This window comes from Acromyrmex echinatior, chromosome 6 (assembly GCF_024713525.1).
Source record: "Acromyrmex echinatior isolate Ae372 chromosome 6, ASM2471352v2, whole genome shotgun sequence".
Taxonomy (NCBI): Eukaryota; Metazoa; Arthropoda; class Insecta; order Hymenoptera; family Formicidae; genus Acromyrmex; species Acromyrmex echinatior.
This window is the reverse complement of record NC_141857.1, coordinates 8,843,164-8,863,011: the sequence shown is the minus strand read 5'-3', so window position 1 is coordinate 8,863,011 and position 19,848 is coordinate 8,843,164. Positions and strand designations below refer to the sequence as shown.

Below are 19,848 nucleotides of genomic sequence, written 5' to 3'. Positions count from 1 at the left end.
GACAACATTTATGTTGCATAAGATATTTAAAAGATGTCTTTTAAACATCTTTTAAACATAAGACATCTAAAAGACGTCTTTTAGATATCTTACGCAACATAGATGTTAACTGGATATGAATATATATGCGCAATACTTACTCTCGATAACGAAAATGACTGCTTTTAAGAATTTTCAAAACAACTGTGTCTCCTTCCTCTAATTTTCTCAATTTTCAAATGATAAGATACGACGACGTTCCTTTAAAAGGAAGTTCTCAGTTTCTCAAACGCCAAATATTTTTCAGAAATTTACTCATGAGCTGGTTTTATACTCGAAGTAGAAGAATATCACTTTGCAGAGAATTAATATTTGCGTACTAAATATAAATCGTGTTGAGATTGATAGTGACAATGCGGGCGTTGTATATGTTATTAATTTTAACCGTTATCGGAGACGTTTTTGAAAGAACAGTAAGTACCGCAAATTGATACATCTTAATAGTTTTAATTTTATAAATAAAAATAATTTAGATCATTGTGTCATTCTTAACAGATTGTCGACGCAAAACCATATGAAGTCGAAAGAGATAGCAATCCTTCTGTAAGTAGAAAATCAAAAACTTAAAAGATAAAAAAGAATCTTTTAATAGTGTATCTTAGTTAACGCTAATCATTCATAAAAAGTTTGATTTATACATAAAAAGAAAGAATATTTTTATTTTAGAAATTCTTTATAAATTATGATTTAAATATTGAAATAATAATTATGATTTTGCAAAATATATATGGAATAATCTCCGAATATGTAAAAATATAAATGAAATTTTTAACAATTATTTAAATGTTGTTTTTACATTCCGTAAATATTTTGACATATTTCGAAATACTTTTAGAAAGTTATTTTAGGAACTTTTTATGAACTTTTTACGAATATTCATTAGATTAGCATTAGCTGAAATAATATATACATGGTGAATTAAAAGTATTGAACGGTAAAATGTCTTCAAAACAAACGATTTGAAAAAAAATGTTTCATAAATGAATTGTAAGATTTCAACAATACATCAAATGGCAATACTCTTACGAGCACCACTGATGAGTTTGCAAAGCTAATTTTAAAATTTTAAATGGAACTTCTACTTTTTATTTACTTTTGTGTATGTGTGTGACATCAAAATTGTTTTTAAACGATACAATACACTTTTTGGTTAAGCACCTTTAAAGACATTTGATCGGTCCAATACTTTTATTTAGCCATTTGTATATTCGTTTATACATAATATAGTGTCGGAAATAATATTCTTGTAAGTAATATTTATAACATAAAAAAACATTTATTTACAATAATAAATATAATATTAAGATAATAAAAAATGATTTACAAGACGAGAAAATTACATTGGCGTACTTATTAAAATTTATTATATTTATGTATCAACCTAATTTTGTGTATAAAATATTATTAGCTAAATATTATTATCTAATTGGCAGTTAATAAGTTTTTATTAATTTAATCTTCTATAATGTTTTTAAATAGTCTGGCAGAAATCTTAAAAATAGCTTACTAAATAATATAGAAGAAAATCATTACAACATCAAACATAACTATGATGACGATCACAAAATTTGCCGTCGTTGCAACAACTATGCTAACGATAATGATGACGATGATGATGATGACATTAGCACTACCGACAATCCCATTGACAGTGACGACAGCGACGACATCGACATCATCGACGACATTGACGACATTGTCGACATTGATGATTTTTTGGTAAATTAAACTATCTTTATTAATTTATATATGGCAAAATCTAAGTGTTATGTTACATTTCTTTTGCATTCTTATTAAAAGTGTTCCTATTTCAACCTTACATATACTTAAATTATATATAAGTTATATCAATCTTTTTATATATATATATATATATATATATATATATATAAAGGTTGATATAACTTATATATATATATATATATAAAATCTCTTTTAAGAATTATTATACAATAGATAAAATTTATTCAACTCAAGTGATATGCATCAAATGAAAAAGTAAATCCAAATGGTAGGGAAGACCAGGGATAGTAAACTTATTTTTCAATTTCGAATTTTCAATTTCGAACAGACGAAATTGAGAGACTTATCGAAAAAATAAATTTTATACCAGTTATTACATACATTTGACTATCTAATAATATTTTAATAATAAGAAAAAACTGATAATATGAAACTAATATAAAAAAAATGCATTTTTCTAATGCATTCCATCTGATTGAACTAGTTTCGGGACCGGGTTAAGGTAAGGTGAATAATATGGGGTAATTTGATTAACATTATTAAAATGAAGATTAATGTATATTTAATCTTTACATATCAAGGCTTTCATAAAAATGCATTTTAAACACAAGCATATTTATAAAATAAAAAAAGTATAACTTTGAACATTGTTATTAGATAAATAACACTTTATCTAATCCGAATCGTTATCCGAATTGCAGTTATAACATGTATACGATACGTTATTACCTTTTATGCATTTAGTATGTGTCCACATGTGCATTTCGTGCACTCTTTACTATTCACTCTTCTCCTGGAATACTTTTAAATAACTTTCTGTGCAAACGAGACACATTTCATCATCTGTCTCATTCGAGGATAAAGAATATAGATTATTCAGAATGTTTATGCATAAATGTTTATAAACATATATAATTTATTATATTATGTATGTTTATACATATTTATACATATTTATGCACAAAAACTTTCTTATACTATTTCTTATGTAATTTTAAAAACTTTCTTATGTAATTTAACTATTATTGCATATTTTTATTATTAAAATTTATTAAAACTACACAATTATATTAAAACTATAAAAATTATTGCATTATAGATGTATTTAAAAGTAAAAAAGAATACTCTCTAAATTTTTTTTAGTAAAATTTCAAAGAGAAAATATAGCTACGTATGGAACAGAGTGAGATCGCCTTGGTAAATTGATAGAGAACGATTGAGAACAATATGATTTTTATCAATTTATATCGTTTTTTATAAATTTATATCATTTTCTCGTTGACCTCACGAGAGCATTACGATCGGAATATTCTATCGTATTTTATCGGATTTTATAAGATTTTACAAGATTCCTATAAGATCTGATTCAAATTAATGAATTTACAAATTTACAATTTATTATATTCAAAATGATAGGATTTTACTATCATTCTCTATCAACGTCTTTACCAGGGCGTAGCAAGTAACAGATTCTAACAAACTTTAACGATTAATATTTTGATTTATAAGGCAGAACAATACTTCTTTTTGCTAAATTCGTTCATTTTGAGCAACAATACGTCGAATGAGCCTAGTTTTATCGAGATTGAATATGAGGGAACCAAACTTATAGCATTTACAGCAACAACATTGCATGGCAAACAAACCACAAAATGGCGGTGGTTTAAAGTCGAAGTATGATTTTCTAATCAAAAAAATCGTTTATTCTTTATCATTAAAATAAAAACACAACAGAAAATGATTGAGCATTAGAACTTTTAATGTTGAAAAAAGTCTACTAAATTTTATTATGATCGGTGTAGTAGTTTTTAAGATATTTTGGTCACCGTATTTTAAAAATGTGTTAAAGAAAACGCGTTTAAAGTTTTAAGTTAACATTTGCAATCAAGTAAATGCAAATTTTTTTAACTAACACGGAATCGTCTTTCCAGAGCCATATAATAAACTCTCCAAATGAATTGCAATCTTCAAAACTTTAATTTAAATTTGTTGCCGAAGTACTCTTGCCTCTTGAATCCTCTGCTGCATGCAAAAGCAAAGGATTGAAATTTTAATAAGCGTAGTGTCTTCTTTTTCGACATATCTATGAACATTCAAGCCAGTACTTATTCCAATAGCTTAATGCATTTTGAGACAACATTATCTTTAAATATTGATATTAGCAGCAATATAAACAGCTCAACGCTCTTACTACAACTTGATTTTCGGATTGATTTTCCAAATCGGTTTATTCAAACACTTTGTATAAACTCATATAATTACATAACACAAATATAAATTGTATTGATATAAAATATATAACTCACATGATCGTATTATAGAAAGAGTCTGCTTTTGTGCAGTTGCCATTCTATACCTTCGAACTGATATATATTTAAATTTGCATAACTTTTTCGTCAATTTTTGTCGGATTGATTTAAAATTTATAGAAAATATTGTTAAAGGTACGTACTTTAAAAAAATGTCAAAACCCAAAAATCGATTATTTTAAAGTTTATAAGTACATATAACACATAATAAAAACGTTTCTTGTGGTATCACTCAAGTAGCACAAGATGTCTATGGACGTCTATCCATTTTATGTCTATTTTATTCCTACACATTTATGGACATGAAACAGATGTCGTCATAAGTCCCATTTAGTCCCATTTACATTCATTAAGTGGACGTAGGTACAGGATGAACACAGAGGATGGCCAGTATTCGATATAATCCGAAGTTGTGAAAACAAACAACATTGAGCAAACTTATTAAAATTTTTATTTATTTCCCAACTTAGAAAATTTTGTACATAAAGTATTATTAGTTAAATATTATTAACTAAATTGACAGATAATAAATTAATATTATATTAATATTCTATGTTCTTTTTTAAATTTATATTAAATTAATATTCTATATTCTTTTTAATTAGTTAGACAGAGAAACTAAAAAATTCTTCCATACTAAATATGGAAGAAAAGAATTATGAAAACGTCAAACGCGACTACAATGACGATGATGACAATGACGATGATGACAATGACGATGACGACAATGACGATGATGACAATGACGATGACGACGACTACGACGGCAATGACGACGACGGCAATGACGACGACGGCAATGACGACGACGGTAATGACGACGACGACAATAATGACGATGACGACGACAATGACGAAGACGATGACAATGACGACGACGATGACAACGATGACGACAATGACGACGATGATGATGATAATGACAACGATGATGACGATGACGACGGCAATGGCAACAGTCAAAACAGTATTAACGGAGTTCGTGACTGGGTCAGATTAAATAAATAAAAATAAATTATACAGAGTAAATTATACATATGTAAATTCAACAAATAGGAAATAGAAAATAATGGCTATAACGCTCAAAATTAAATCTTTTAATGCTTAAATAATTCAATGCATTATATTAATGTATTGTATATATAGTATATATATATATATATACATGCATATATACCATATTTTTAATCATTCAAACGTTGTTTCTATATATACATTGATTATTGAGAAGAATATTACTAAAAAGTCTCGATAGCCTAAAGGCTTAAGATCCACTCGGATGGAATGCTAGAGATCCGGATTCGACTTCCGGCCAAAATATTTTTTGCAATAAATAAATTTATTTCAGATTTTCAGCATAAAATCTCTTTAATAGGTGCCTAGTTAACATCAAAAATTTAATTGTTATATTATTTCAATAATTTGATTGCGTTTTTAAATTCGAGAAAATTTCAGCACACAGTTCGAATGACTACAAATATGATATATATGCATGTACATACAGGGTCTATAATGTTTGTTACCATTCTTATATTTTGGAAACGGTTCAAAATTATGAAAAATCGCGAAATATTCGATTATTTCGAGATGCTTCTCTTTTAAGAGGATCAGAGAGATTCTTCCTTTAAAGGAAGAATGCCTTAGGAATGCCTCAACTTAAAAATTTCAAATGACCTCCCTATTGCAACACGTCATATGAAAGGGCATAAAAAAGGAAGCTTTTGATTTTATTGGAAAGTTGATATATTGACTCCCATTCGGGAATTATTCAGTGTCACAAAGTTTAAAAAATTCTATTTGTTCTTATCTTCAATATTTGTTTATTGCAGTAACTGTTCAAAATGGGCACCGTTTACTTGGCAGTAAAACAATCAATTATGAAATTCCTGTCTTATATTCTGAAATATTTTTCTTAAATATGTTTTTACAAGCTGCTGTAATTCTCGTTTTAAAATCTTCAATGCTATTAGAGACAGTTTTATACACTATTAATTTGAGATGGCCCCATAAAAATCCCATAAATTTATTATTTGAACGTTCATAGGATGTACATGAGATGCACAACTTCTCACGCATTTTCAATGTAGTTTTCAAAAGTTATGACAAATAGACGTCCAGCAAACATGTTAAAATTTCCCAGATAGTCATTCATTCCTTAACATAAAAAGAAAAATACTTACTGATCATAAGTTTCCTTTCGATTGCAATCACGTTATTATAACGGAGTCGCTAATCCCTTTGTATAAAGCAATCTGAAAGCAACAGGAAAGGACTATTTCCTGAGAAATTGAAGGATAGCCTGGTTATGCGTTCTCTTACTATACATGTCAGTTATTGCGAAAAATATTTCCGAAGCTTTAGTGGTCGAGCTGGCTAAGATACTCGTCTCTGGAAAGTCAAGAAGTCCCAGATTCGAATCCTGGCTGAGGTAATATTTTTCGTAATAAAATCTTTTATTTGAAATAAAAGAGGAATTATATATACTCGCGATTGTCCGACCGTTTCGGCTCGCAATTATTAGCATCTCAGATTGATTGCGTTTTAATGTTCGAACATTTCGGCGCACAGTCACATTTGAGATTAATTAAATTCATGAACCAAGAATATTATATTATTCGAAACTTCCAATTTTGACCGATCTTAAAGATACTCTCTACCATACAAATAAAACAACATTCCGATTTCGATTGCTCATAATTTCGTTAAAAATCATCATTGTACCGTAATTAATAAAACAAATTCTTAAAACTGAAACATTGCTCTATCAAGTGATAATTGTAAAAATGAAATTGCTAATTTTTAAAAAAATCGAATATATGTACATTTGAGCTAAAAATGTGATATTATTGTCTTTTTTTTCCATTGCGCAATGATTATAAAGGATAGTAATATATTTTTAACATATTTTACATTTAAAAAATTTTTATATATTTAAAAAATTAGCATGATACTATTCGATAGAGCAACGTTTCAGGAATTTGTTTAGGAATTTGTTTTTTTAATAATAATATGATGATTTTTAATGGAGTTATGAGTAATCAAAGTCAGAATGCTCCTTTTTTACTTAACTTAACGCGAATAACTCAAGAACAAAAAAATATCGTACAAACATTTTTAAAAAATGATTTTGTAAGGAAAACTCCAAACTTTTATGATAGAGATAATCAAAAATTTTCGCAAATTTTTTTGACACGTGACAGATCCACAAAGTGAGAAGAAAAATTTCCTTTTTTCTCAGCTTGTAATTTTCTATATATAAAAATCACAAAATTCACATAAATTAAAAAAAATATGGTACCCATTCGAAAGTAAAGATTTCAAGATTTAGAATCTTTTTTTTTTAATTTAAATTTTGATTATTTTTAATAAATGTATTATATTTACAATTTTGATAAAATAACAAAATACCGCAGAACTTTCCCTTCAACCCAATATTTAAATACCAACCTTAATAATTTAATATAATTTTGTATATAAAATATTATTATCTAAATATTATTTGCTAAATTGACATAGTTGATAAATTTTTATTAATTTAAATTTTAACGTTTTTTTTTTAATTAGTCCGGCAGAGATTCTAAAAATAGTTTACGGAATAACATAGAAGAAAACAATTACAACATCAAACATGATGATGACGATGACGACGAGGATGACAGCGACGACAGCAGCAGCGACAATGACGATAACGATAACGACGACAACGATGATAACGGTGACGATAACGGTAACGACGACGACGACGATGATAACGGTGACGATAACGGTAACGACGACGACGACGATGACGATGACGACGGTGGTGGCGACGACGGCGACAACGGCGACGGCGACGACGACGACGACGACGACGACAACGACGACGACAACGACGACAACGACGACGACGCCGAAGGCGACGGCAACAACCCTGGCAATAACGGAATTCGTGATTTTTGGGTAAGGTTAAATACATAAAAATAAATACAGTAGAAATTATATGTATTATAAATATGCACGAAATATCTTAAGAGTATAAAAATATCACAAAATGTCTTATAAGCTCGTAATGCGACTACACAACGAATTGGACATAAAGATTTTAAATAGTCAAACTGGATCTTTAGTGCTGAAATAATTCTGTGTGAATTTATACTCATATCCAACCCCTCAAACTGCGCGCTGAATTTATTTGTAGTTTTCATACGCGATTCTAAGAGATCTATAGAGCAGTAATAGTACTATTGACAAGCAATTTAATTATATTAATCTTCATAGGCATCGATTAATCTCAAATTCTGATGCAGGTAAGCATCCTAAAATATGTAAATAATTTTGTTACGAAAAATATATCTCCCAACAGGGATCTAATCTGGAATTCTTGCATTCTGTACGGACGCCCTAAGCCTTAGACTACCGAGGCTTTAGTAATATTCTTCGTGTAATAACTTATAGATAGTGTTGGGTAGTAGGTGTCAATACATATATCTAGATATATGTATACAAGAGATTTTGTATATCTAACCTGCATCCGAAATAAAATTAAATTTGAGTATTCGTATTTGTAACCAGATATAAAAAAACACAGAATTGTAGAACCAATTTTCAGATACTTTTCAAATAGTTTTTTTTAGCAAAGGGACGATTCCATAAGATGGCTCCTTTTGCCTACAAATCGATTGCTTATAGCAGCGTTATACATTACTTTTATCGACAGATCGTTTGCGCACAAAATTATTGCTTACATGCACTTTTGCATACAAATATAAAACTAAGAGATTAAGTTAAGTAAGAAAATAATTTGTATTTTTAAAGCAGAGAATTTGTGTTTTAAAGCAAAGAATTTGTTTCAAAACAGAAAATTTGTGTTTCTAAAAGAAACAGAGAATAATACATGTAGACAATCAATCTGTACCCTGACGAAAATGAGAAGTTTCATAAACGTTTGTTTAACGTTTACATGAGCGTTTGCAGAAATTAGTTGAGAATTTAGAAACGGTCAGTAAGGTATTCGTAAAATGGAAATTGCAACGTTGCAGCATTTGGATGGAATTCTCTGAAAATAACAAGTTTCATGAATGTTTGTTTCATGTTTACATGAACGTTCAGTTCTAGTGTTGAGCCTGATGAATGCAAACATTTTAAAAAAAAAGGTACAAAATTTTTTATTGAAAAGTCTCATCATATCGCGCCTTTTATCCTATTTGATGGTTTTAATGCGAGAAATTGAATTTCTTTGTGTCCCTCTAATGGCTATGTCATGCACTACTTGAAAATCAGATATGTAAAAGAATGTTTGCTAAACGGAAGAGAAACGCTTGTGTTATGGAGTTGAGAAAAACGTTTTTTGGACATCTTTAAGCTGTTTGCGTAAAAGCCTTACAAAACGTTTACTGAGATCCAATAATTCGCCTCATTGGAACAGCGTTTATTGAATAGAAGAAAAATGTTTGTCTCATGGTATTGAGAAAAGCGTTTGCTAAATATACTTCTAGATTCAATCCGCTAATTTGGATCCATCATTTTACATTTCAGAAAACATTTATAACTTGATGAAAAAAAAATCACACAATAAAAAATAAAAATTCGTTTTAAAGGTGAAGAATCACTCTTTAAAGTGGCGCTAATGAAATTAAAAAATAAAATTTTGTTTGGCCACAAAAAAATAAATAAATTTGGCAAAAAATCCTGTTTTTTGTTCATATTACTCGATTTATCTAAAAAAAATCTGACATAATAGGCATCTTTCACTGACGCATTTGAATTCAGCAATCTTGAATCTATTAAGAAATGCGGGTCGTAATCACTATATAAATATAAATAATTACGTATGTCATGTATGTATTAATGTGTACGATATATTCCCATGTTAGTTACATTAGTCATAGTATCTAGAGGCGCCTTAAGCATAGTCCATAAATTTTTTTCTAATTATTTTATTTTTCTTCAAGATTTAGGGAAGACACGGCCCTTTGTCCCCTTTTCCATTTGATTATGCCTATGCATATTAAAAAGATGCTGGACTGAACTTGATCGATAGTATGATGTTGATAGTACAGATTTTTTAAATTCCAAATTTAAAAAGTTGATAATAGTTATAAAAAGTTGACATCTTTAAGTCATTTCTTACATTATGTCTCACTCAAACGCATACATCCTTATTTAATATATTGCAACGCTAGATTTGTTGCAAGATCGAGTACTTACTGCTAAATATTATACAATTAAGCCTATAGGCCTGTTCTTTTCAGCTGAACTTTTGTACCAATTCATCTTTTTTCTTCCTCTTTCCTTCTGAAGAGAAAAGGACAGGCCTTATGTCACATACAAAAACCTAAGGCAGTAACGCGTAAGCAGTAAGGACTACCGCAGACAAAATTCCATAATAGTAAACGTAAGACGTTGAACTTAAGCCAATGAAATCAGGATATTTCTTTAGATTTACGTAATTTGACGGAAATATTATAGAAATAGCAGTAAACTTATTCACAAAGCAACTTTCAACTGTTGATTCGTATATACGTATTGTTTGTGCACATAAAACGCTGGGTGCTGAACTGTCATTTTGTCCATACAAGCTATAAAACTTTTGGTATTAAGGAAACATCAAAACTTTTTTTCAATTTTAATATATAGTTCACTGCAGCATCTTTCAATTGTGTCTATTTTAATCTTGTAAAAGGATTTTTTATTCCATTCAGTAAATTCGGAAATTTATATCGATCCGCAATGTTCCGACAATTTTCACTCCAGCATCCCCTTAACAAAAATCTAGATCTTGTATACATAGATACGCCTTAAATTGTGGCTATAATCAGGAGACCGAGTTGATAGAGCGAGAGAATCTCTTCTAGAACGAGAGAATATCTTCTATCTTTCTATGAGAATGAGAATAATTTTATTAGAGGGGGGAGGGTAATGCCCTCTCAATAAATTTTATTTTTCACCTAGGGTGCCTTTCAATAAGAGACGATGTGATAACACGATATGACACAGTGTATCATTACATTCTTGTTGTTCACCAATGTTAAACAAGGATGAGATGATTATTATGTTGTACTTACAATTAGTAAGGTTATTGAGGCATGTTCTAATTTCATCAGAGTGCTCCTCGAATATCAAATATGTCATCCTTGTTTGTTAAATAACAAGGATAACTTGAACAAGAATACTTGGGGAGCATCCAGATGGGAATTCAAATGTCCCTGGAAGGAATCCCTAATGTCGATCTCTGCATATATACGTACCAGAGAGAAAAAGGATATGAGTCTTTTCCCTGTAACAAAATACCTGCAAAGTACCTTGTGCACTACAGTCCTCTGAAGAAGTGGATGTCAACTACACAACATTATCTATTTTTTGCGATACTTTTGATGAAAATAAATCGTTGAAATCTTTAAAATCTCTATTAATTTGATATTAGTTATTTCAGCGATTTATTTTTATCAGGAGTACCACAAAAAAGTGGATATTGTTGTGTCCTCCCCTCCTCAATATTTCTCGATGTACCTCTCTCCCAATATTTTTTACTGTGTCCCTCCCCAATATTTCCCCAAATCGGCGCTTATGATCATAAGTCTGATTTTTAATATCCATTATTTGGACGTTCATAGGACGTTCATAGAATGTAGATTCGAATACATTCAATATATTCGAAGTTGTAACAAACAAACGTTCGATGAGAATATTAAAATTCATTATTTATTTACCAATCTTAATAATTTCGTGTATTAAATATTATTAGTTAAATATTATTAACTAAATTTATAGTTAATGAATATTTATTAATTTAATTTTCTATGATATGTTTTTTTTTAATTAGTCTGCTTTTTTAAATAGCCTGCCAGAAATTCTAAAAATATCTTATGGAATAATATAAAAAAAAACGATTACAAACATGTCTACAATGTCGATGACGATGAAAATGATGATGACGACGATAACGAAGATGACAACGATGACAATGGCGATGACGACGATGACAATGGAGATGACGATGATGACAATGGCGATGACGACGATGACAATGGCGATGACGACGATGACAATGGCGATGACGACGATGACGACGACAATGACAATGACGATGGCGACAATGACGATGGCGACGACGACGACGGCAATGACGACGACGCCGGCGACAACTAAAACAATCACAGCAATCACAGAATTCGTGATTTTTAGTTAAATTAAATATATAAAAATAAATTATATAGAGAAAATTATATGTATCATGTATAAATATATAAGAAATATTAAGAAGTTTATTACAGTTTTTTAAGATTAATTTGGGGAATTTTGGGGAGATTATTACATTTCGGATTAATTGCGTTAATGTCGACAATCATATCGACACGTAATTATTATTTCTGAAATTAATTCATTCGTTTGAATAATATATATATTAGTTCAACATCTTAATACTTAGACCGTAGTGGCGCTTCGGATTGTAATGTTATACAAGAAATATTTTAAGAATATGTAAAAAATATTACAAAATATCTTATAATATCATAATGTGACTACAAATCGCAATTAAAGTTATTAAACAGTCAAATAAGATTTTTAGTCTGAAATAATTCTATGTAAGTTTATATACTCATATCGGATTTCTCAAACTGCGCGAATTTATTTTCAGTCTTGAGATTCTAATATATCTAAAGTAATAATATTAGCAAGCATTTTAATTATATTGATGCTCATATTCATCTTAGATTGATCTTAATATTCTGATGCTGATAAGCACTCTAAAATCTGTAAAAAATTTTATTGCGGAAAATATAATCTCGACCGGGGATCGAATTTAGATCTCTTGCATTCCGTGCATGTGCCCTAAACCTTTAAACCACCGCTTTAATAATATTATTTTTCGCAATAACATTATATATATGGAAATAAGAATTCAAAAGATATATTTTATAGACATGAGCGTAGCTAGGACGGCTAAATTAGATTTGAGACTTTTGAATCTACGGGGAAAGGAAACAATCGAATGATATATACTGTTAGATTTGTTTTATTTTTTGTATTATTTTTAATTAATTACTGACCAGTAATTAAGTCACACATATTTAATTTACTAATTTACAACAATAATATGTAATTTAATAAGTGCTAGTGAAAGTTATGTCGTGGTGATAATCAGTGCGCGATGGTATATATGTACTTGTTTTTTCTTAAAGCAATGCCAAATTTATTCATATTCATTTCGGCACCGCTTTGGGCCATCTTGAATATACAAATTTAAACAACTTATGGCTTAAACGGTAGAATACCCGCTCAATCGTTCTTGCCCATTCAACACATATATATATATATATATATATAGTCAAATGGCAATGATCAAAAAACAAAAACATCAAAGATGCTCCGCTCAGCCATAGGAACAGTAAATAATTAGCAATTATAAAATAATAAATCCACTATTATGTAATAAGAGATATGAGAAAATGTATGTGTGTCAGAAATACTCCCCCCTCCCCCCGCCTTTGACTATGCATATTATCAAAAACATTTTATTATACTATTACTCAATTAGCACAAGATATTGTATAATCCATTTTAAAACATTGTATAATCCATTTTAAGACATTGTATAGTCCATTTTAGGTCCATACGTTCATGGATATGAAATGAACATTGTCGTAAATTCGATTTTGAATCCATCATTTGAATATTCATATATCGTAAGATATAAGATAGCCCATATTCAATGTAGTCCGAAGTTGTGACAAATAGACGTCCAAAGGACATATTAAAATGTATTATATTTATATACTAATTCAATATACAATATCTTGATAATTCTGTATATAAAGTATTATTAGCTAAACATTATTAGCTAAATTAGCAGTCAATTACGTTTTATTAATTTAGTCTTCTCTTTAATTAGTCTGACAGAGATCCTAAAAATAACTTACAAAATAATATAGAAGAAAATGATAACAACAACAACAAACTCGATCATGTAAAAGGCAAGAAAGACGGCGAGGAAGATGACGACGATTTTTGTGTAAGTTATATATGCAAAAATAAATTATACACAGGAAATTATTTATATTGTGATATTATATAAATATGCAAAAGATATTCTTAGAAAATAAAGAATGTATTATACAGACAGAAGCGTAGCGAAGATTTTGTTGAGAGGATCCCATTTAACTACAAATTGCCTACAAGCACATTTGCGCATAAATAAAAATTTTAGAAACAAAATCACATTTGCCTACATGTGTTATTGCTTACAGATTGATTGCCTACATGTATTATTGCCTACCCAGATAACAAAATGCCCGTATAGTGATATTATAGCACGTGCATGACTTACGCGCATATCACCACACATATGTGGTCCTCATATGAGACTTATATTGCTCGTACGCGTGTCTTTCTTTATGTTCATTTTACATTCGCACGTCCATGAACATAAAATGGACGATCGTACGTCTTTAGGTATTTATTATTTGGACATTCATCATAGGCAGTATAAGATGGCTCATATTTAACGTAATCAGAAATTGTGACAAGCAATGTCCAGCGGATATTTTGATCACAGATTTACATAAATAGACTGCTGATTCAATATGATAGAAAGAGATTAACCTTTCCGAGTTGTCCTTGTTTTAATTCGTATATATATATCCCGTCCTAAAACGAGTCCCGTCTTAAAACGAGGAAAACCCAGCCCATAGAAGATAACCCAGACAGAAAACAATAACACACTATTAAGTAGATAATAAAAAAGTAATGGAGAAAACAAGATACGACATTTTAATGATATTTTAAACTTTTCTTCTCAGTTTAATTCATTCTCTAGGCGAGAGTTTTATCATTAATTATCAGATATCTTATAAATCATGCTTACATAATATATACACGAAGAGAATTTTCTTTTAAAATTTATCCTGAAAATATTCTGGTACAATACAATATTTTAAAAATTATAGTATAGTTCTGGTACAATACAATATTTAAAAAATGATAGTAGTTCTGATACAATACAAATATTTAAAAAATGTTTACCATGTACTTCAATAAAATTAACTCTTACTCCACTAAAGGAAGTTATTAGTCACCGAGCGATTCCTGTTCGTGCAAGTTTTTTTGAGTCTTTGGTAATTATAAATTATACTACATTTTATTATTTTCCAAAATGAAGTGCCAATATTTATTCTAGAAAGTTAAAAGTATGTTAGTAGTATATGGGCAATCATGAACCGTCAAAACAAACTTCCACCACTCCATCTCCGAAGGCGTAGTCTGTCTGGAAAAATGATGTGCTCTAATTGGTCGATGACGCGAGGGTGGGGATAACAAGGTAATTAAATGGCATGTTTTAATTGGATTCATGGCTGCTCACACGCTGATTGACTCTGTCCATAGTCACCCACGTGGTGGACTGGAGAAGGGTGGGATGTCGGCAGGGATGAATACCGGACAAAACGGTGGATGGGAAAATCGAGAAAAATTGGGACCGAGATATTTTTTCGTTACGGGAGAAGGGAGAAGGTACGAGCAGTGGATATGAATAGCACACAGTTTTTTGTTCTGTAGGTCATTTTTTTGCTCCAGCGGTTCAATCACCGGTAGTCATAGTCAGATCTTATATTTAAGTCTTAGTACGGTCTTAAGAAATCACGAACCAATCAGAGGGCTACATTAGCGTCTTAAGATATTACTTAAGATGATCTTGAAATAAGAATCGACTATGAATACCGCTCAATATCTCCGGTGTACTAATGTTTTAGTGAAAAGTTTTCTTTTTATTATTTATGACGAGGATTTTTACGAAAATTTTCGGGAGACTTTTGCTTTCACTAGGGAGAAAGGGGAGATAAAACAGGAATGAACAAGTTCATGCTGATTAATTGTATTTAATACGGTAAGAGTTAATAAAACTTATTTTATATTTTATTGTAGTTTTATTAATGAATGAGAAATTCTTCGAAATACAATGTTATCCCACGACTATCATATTTTTAAGGTAAACTCTAAGAAAAAATTCTCTTATATACTAATAAAACAGAATCTAAACAGAATCTATTTAGTATTATTACTTCTATGTAAATTTTCTTTTGAATGTTATAGACAGAACTTATAAAGATGTTCGTCGATCATTTGTTGGATTTTATAAGAAACTTGCTCTGTGAACTACCTCTAATAAACTTTATTTGTGGCGACATATATATAAAATGAAAGGTGACATTTTATTATTAAATTTTGATTTTTAAACAGTAAACGTCTGCATTTTAAATGATCTTCAGCTAATTTAATGATTTCTATAGAATTTTGTATATACAGATGAATTAAATTAATCCTTCTTACTAAAAAGATAATTTCTGCACTTGAATGTGAGTACTATTATTAAACATTTCATTTAATTATAAATTTATTATAGTCTATATTATTACAATTTGAATGTATTGTAATAATGTTAAAATTTCGAAATCATAATTATGAAGATATAAGTAACGTGTAGGAGAGAGTTGCCAAATGCGTATTGCATATCGATCGCCTAAATCATTTTATGTATATTTTATATTATTACTTATAATATAAGCGACATTATTATTTAATATAAGTAATATTAAGTAAAATATTAAAAATATAAAATAAGAAATGAGTAATACTTATAAAACAGACAAAAATTTTATACATATGTCGTGTTTTATGTATTAGAAACATATTCAAAAATCAAACATATCTAATATTAATTTTTTATCGATTTATGTATAAGAATAATGTATGTTATGCAATTTTGTTATAATTTTTGTATTTTTTTATAAAAGGAGATGTGAAATATTTTACATTTGTGTGAAATATTTTAACATTTGTTTCATACACACATTTGCAATATTACATATTAATTCGATCCTTTTATGAAACCTTATCAAATTTCCTAAATAATATTGCAAAATAAAATTAGTAAATGACATTAATAAAATTAATGATTGATTATCAATTGAAAAAAATTAATTCAACCCCATTTTACTTATTCAATGTTCTTGTCTTTTCATCATTGTTATTTAATAATTATTAATCTTTTTTTTTTATTATTAAAATTATTAAAATTATGTATTTGTTAATTATTACATATCGGTTAATAATTTCTTTTATCAAATTTATTTTTTTAATTATTTTTATTAATAAATTAATATTTTCAAAGAATAATTTTAAAGAAGAATTTCATAATTTAATATTTTTAAAGTAAATACGATTTGAAAGATCTATATATACGATTTAGGCGATCGATTATGTTTCGCAACATGTCACAATAAGACTCATAATAAATTTATTTGTTATTGATGAAAAATTAAACATGTAACAATAATCTCTCAAATATTAAGCTACAATTTTCAATGTTTATGCATACACATCAGTATAACATGGAAAATAAAAAAATAAAAAATAGCTTATGTAATAAGTATTCAGCAACTGTCTCCTATATCTATTAATATAATGTAGGAAATACAGGTCAAGGGAACAGAAACTCACTCACAAACTTCTTTAATAATGCTTTTAGTCCTTTGCGAAAACTATGTGCGTGTTCGCTCACGCTCGAAAGATCTAGATCTCGATCTCCGCGTATTAAAAAATAGTGCGTGCATCTTAGAAAACATATATACTGAAAGAGGTGACTGTTGATGTTGGAACCCATGGTAGATAACATGGTGTGCTCAGTTTGCAAGCGTCTCTCTCTAAATCTCCGCTGTCTCTAACTATAAATGTCGCGTGAGGGGGAAAGGTTGCCAATTGTGAAACGCTAAACATGAGGTATATTCATAGTCCGTTTTTATTTTAAAACTCTTAAATAATGTCTTAAGATGCTAATACAGTCCTCGGATTAACTTATGATCTTAAGATTGTATTTAAAACAGTCTTAAATGCAAGAATCGACTATGAGTACCTGTCTGTTGAAAGATAAATATAAAGTATTTTCTCTTTCTACAGAAAGAGAAACATAAAGTGTGTTAAATAAGAAAAAATTCAATACTAATTTTACGACGCGAAACAGGTACTCATCGATTCTTGCATTTAAGACTGTCTAAGTATAATCTTAAGCTGTCGTAAGTTAATTCGAGGACTGTATTAACATCTTAAGACATTATTTAAAACAGTTTTAAAATAAAAACGGACTATGAATATTGCCCCATGTTTAGCGTTTCACAGTTGGCAATCTTTTCCCCTCACGCGATATTCATAGACAGAGATGGTGAAGATTTAAAGAAAGATGCTTGTAAACTGAACATACCATGTTATTCCTTCCATCATACTTCAACTCATGATGGAAGTCTACTTACTGACTCAATCATGATGTAAGAAGACAAGGTATACTATTCCTGAGGATGTGCAGTAGGAGAGTGAATTTGAGGCCAAAATTTGATTGGCTATTCCAATATGCCTGCGCTATTATACGCAGAAAATGTATAAGTGCATAGAGATCAATTAATTAGATCGATTGTTTCCAGTATTGCTAACGCTATTATGCGCAATGATACACTTTATATTCTTACATCATGGCTTCAACATCTATCTGTTCTTATCTGAATGTTTCACCGTAATGCGTATGCATCGATTATTATTATGTAATGTTAAAGAGTGTTGTATTCTTACTTTAGAATATGTACGTTCAAAACTCACATATAAATTACGCGCAAGCGCACAACAAATATAAGCTTTCAGATAAGATGTTGGAGACATTTTTATTACATTGATTAGATACGGTATGGCCCTTCCAGTATGAATGTTTAGAGATCCTATAATCAGAGTTTGGCGAATATGAATCAAAAATGACAGATGGAAAGAGAGAACAGATATTGCTTTCTCGTATGAATACATGCGCAAAAAGTCTTAGAATACAAACACTACGACAACAATACCTGAAGAAACTAATCGAGGTAATCAATTGACCGAATTGAACAATTGTAATTTATTAATTTTCTCTTTGTCCGAGATCTCAAAATGATTTCTAACTTCTTTGACACAGGTTTTACTCATCTTATATAGCTATCTATTTCTTTCTTTTCTTCGCACTTGTTTTCCGACAATGTACATACGAAACTATCCCAAAAATACCGAGTTTGTTCTCCAAAGTGGAGAACAAATCAAAAGTTGTGCCCGCTTTCGCCAAACTCTAATTATAGAATCTCTATGTATGTTCTAAGGCGTGCGCCCTCGTCGCTAATAACTAAGTTTCTACCGAGGGTTAGAGTTGGGTCAGAGTGCAAGAACTGACCAATCACAATTGAGCATTCCCCTCTCATTCGACTGTAAGAGGAAAATTCTCGACTGTGACTAATCAATTCCCACACTTTGACCCAATTCTAAGGGGTCCACACAATAAAAGGAACAGAGAACAGAGAATAAGAATTTCAACCTATCAGAAATCATGTATTGTGGAATATACAGTTTCTGATAGGTTGAAATTCTTATTCTCTGTTCTCTGTTTTCTTTTATTGTGCTGAGCCTCTAACCCTCGATGGAAACTTAAGGTTTGTTCGCGTCGCACGCTCTAACATGCCCAACACGCTCCAATACGTTCGTGTCACCGGAACCAATATGGTGACTAGATGTGTTCACGTCGCATTAGAGCATACTATTATATAAAAGTATATAATTGATAGATGGCTTTAGTAATCTGTATCACGCGTAGACGAGATACAGATTACTAAAGCTATCTATTGGAAAAATAATGTATTTCTTTTTACTACACCTAATATTATACTATAATAATTAACATTAATAAATATATAATGTAATAAATAGTTTTCTTACCAAT

The 19,848-nt window shown here is 29.6% G+C and overlaps 1 protein-coding gene across 5 annotated transcripts; it reads left to right on the top strand.

The window, feature by feature from the left end:
• The first annotated feature begins 240 nt into the window (after positions 1-240).
• Positions 241-19,847, top strand: LOC105154808 (uncharacterized). 5 transcript variants are annotated; one of them, XM_087407467.1, is made up of 7 exons: positions 241-452; positions 535-582; positions 1,519-1,758; positions 7,656-8,030; positions 13,963-14,082; positions 16,158-16,268; positions 16,355-19,847. In XM_087407467.1, the coding sequence occupies exons 1-6, from the start codon at positions 393-395 to the stop codon at positions 16,263-16,265; spliced, it is 951 nt and encodes a 316-aa protein (XP_087263593.1). In that variant the 5' UTR covers positions 241-392; the 3' UTR covers positions 16,266-16,268; positions 16,355-19,847. The 5 variants fall into 5 exon arrangements, with proteins under 5 accessions (XP_087263593.1, XP_087263592.1, XP_087263591.1 ...); XM_087407466.1 differs by having other exon boundaries at positions 16,158-19,847; XM_087407465.1 differs by lacking the exons at positions 13,963-14,082; positions 16,158-16,268; positions 16,355-19,847 and adding an exon at positions 11,910-13,956.
• Position 19,848: the final 1 nt, after the last annotated feature.

Coding starts and splice junctions, on each gene's coding strand:
- LOC105154808 (XM_087407465.1), top strand. CDS start 393: ATGCGGGCGTTGTATATGTTATTAATTTTAACCGTTATCGGAGACGTT. Junction 453..534: donor GAGACGTTTTTGAAAGAACA/GTAAGTACCGCA, acceptor CATTCTTAACAG/ATTGTCGACGCAAAACCATA. Junction 1,759..7,655: donor TCGACATTGATGATTTTTTG/GTAAATTAAACT, acceptor TTTTTTAATTAG/TCCGGCAGAGATTCTAAAAA.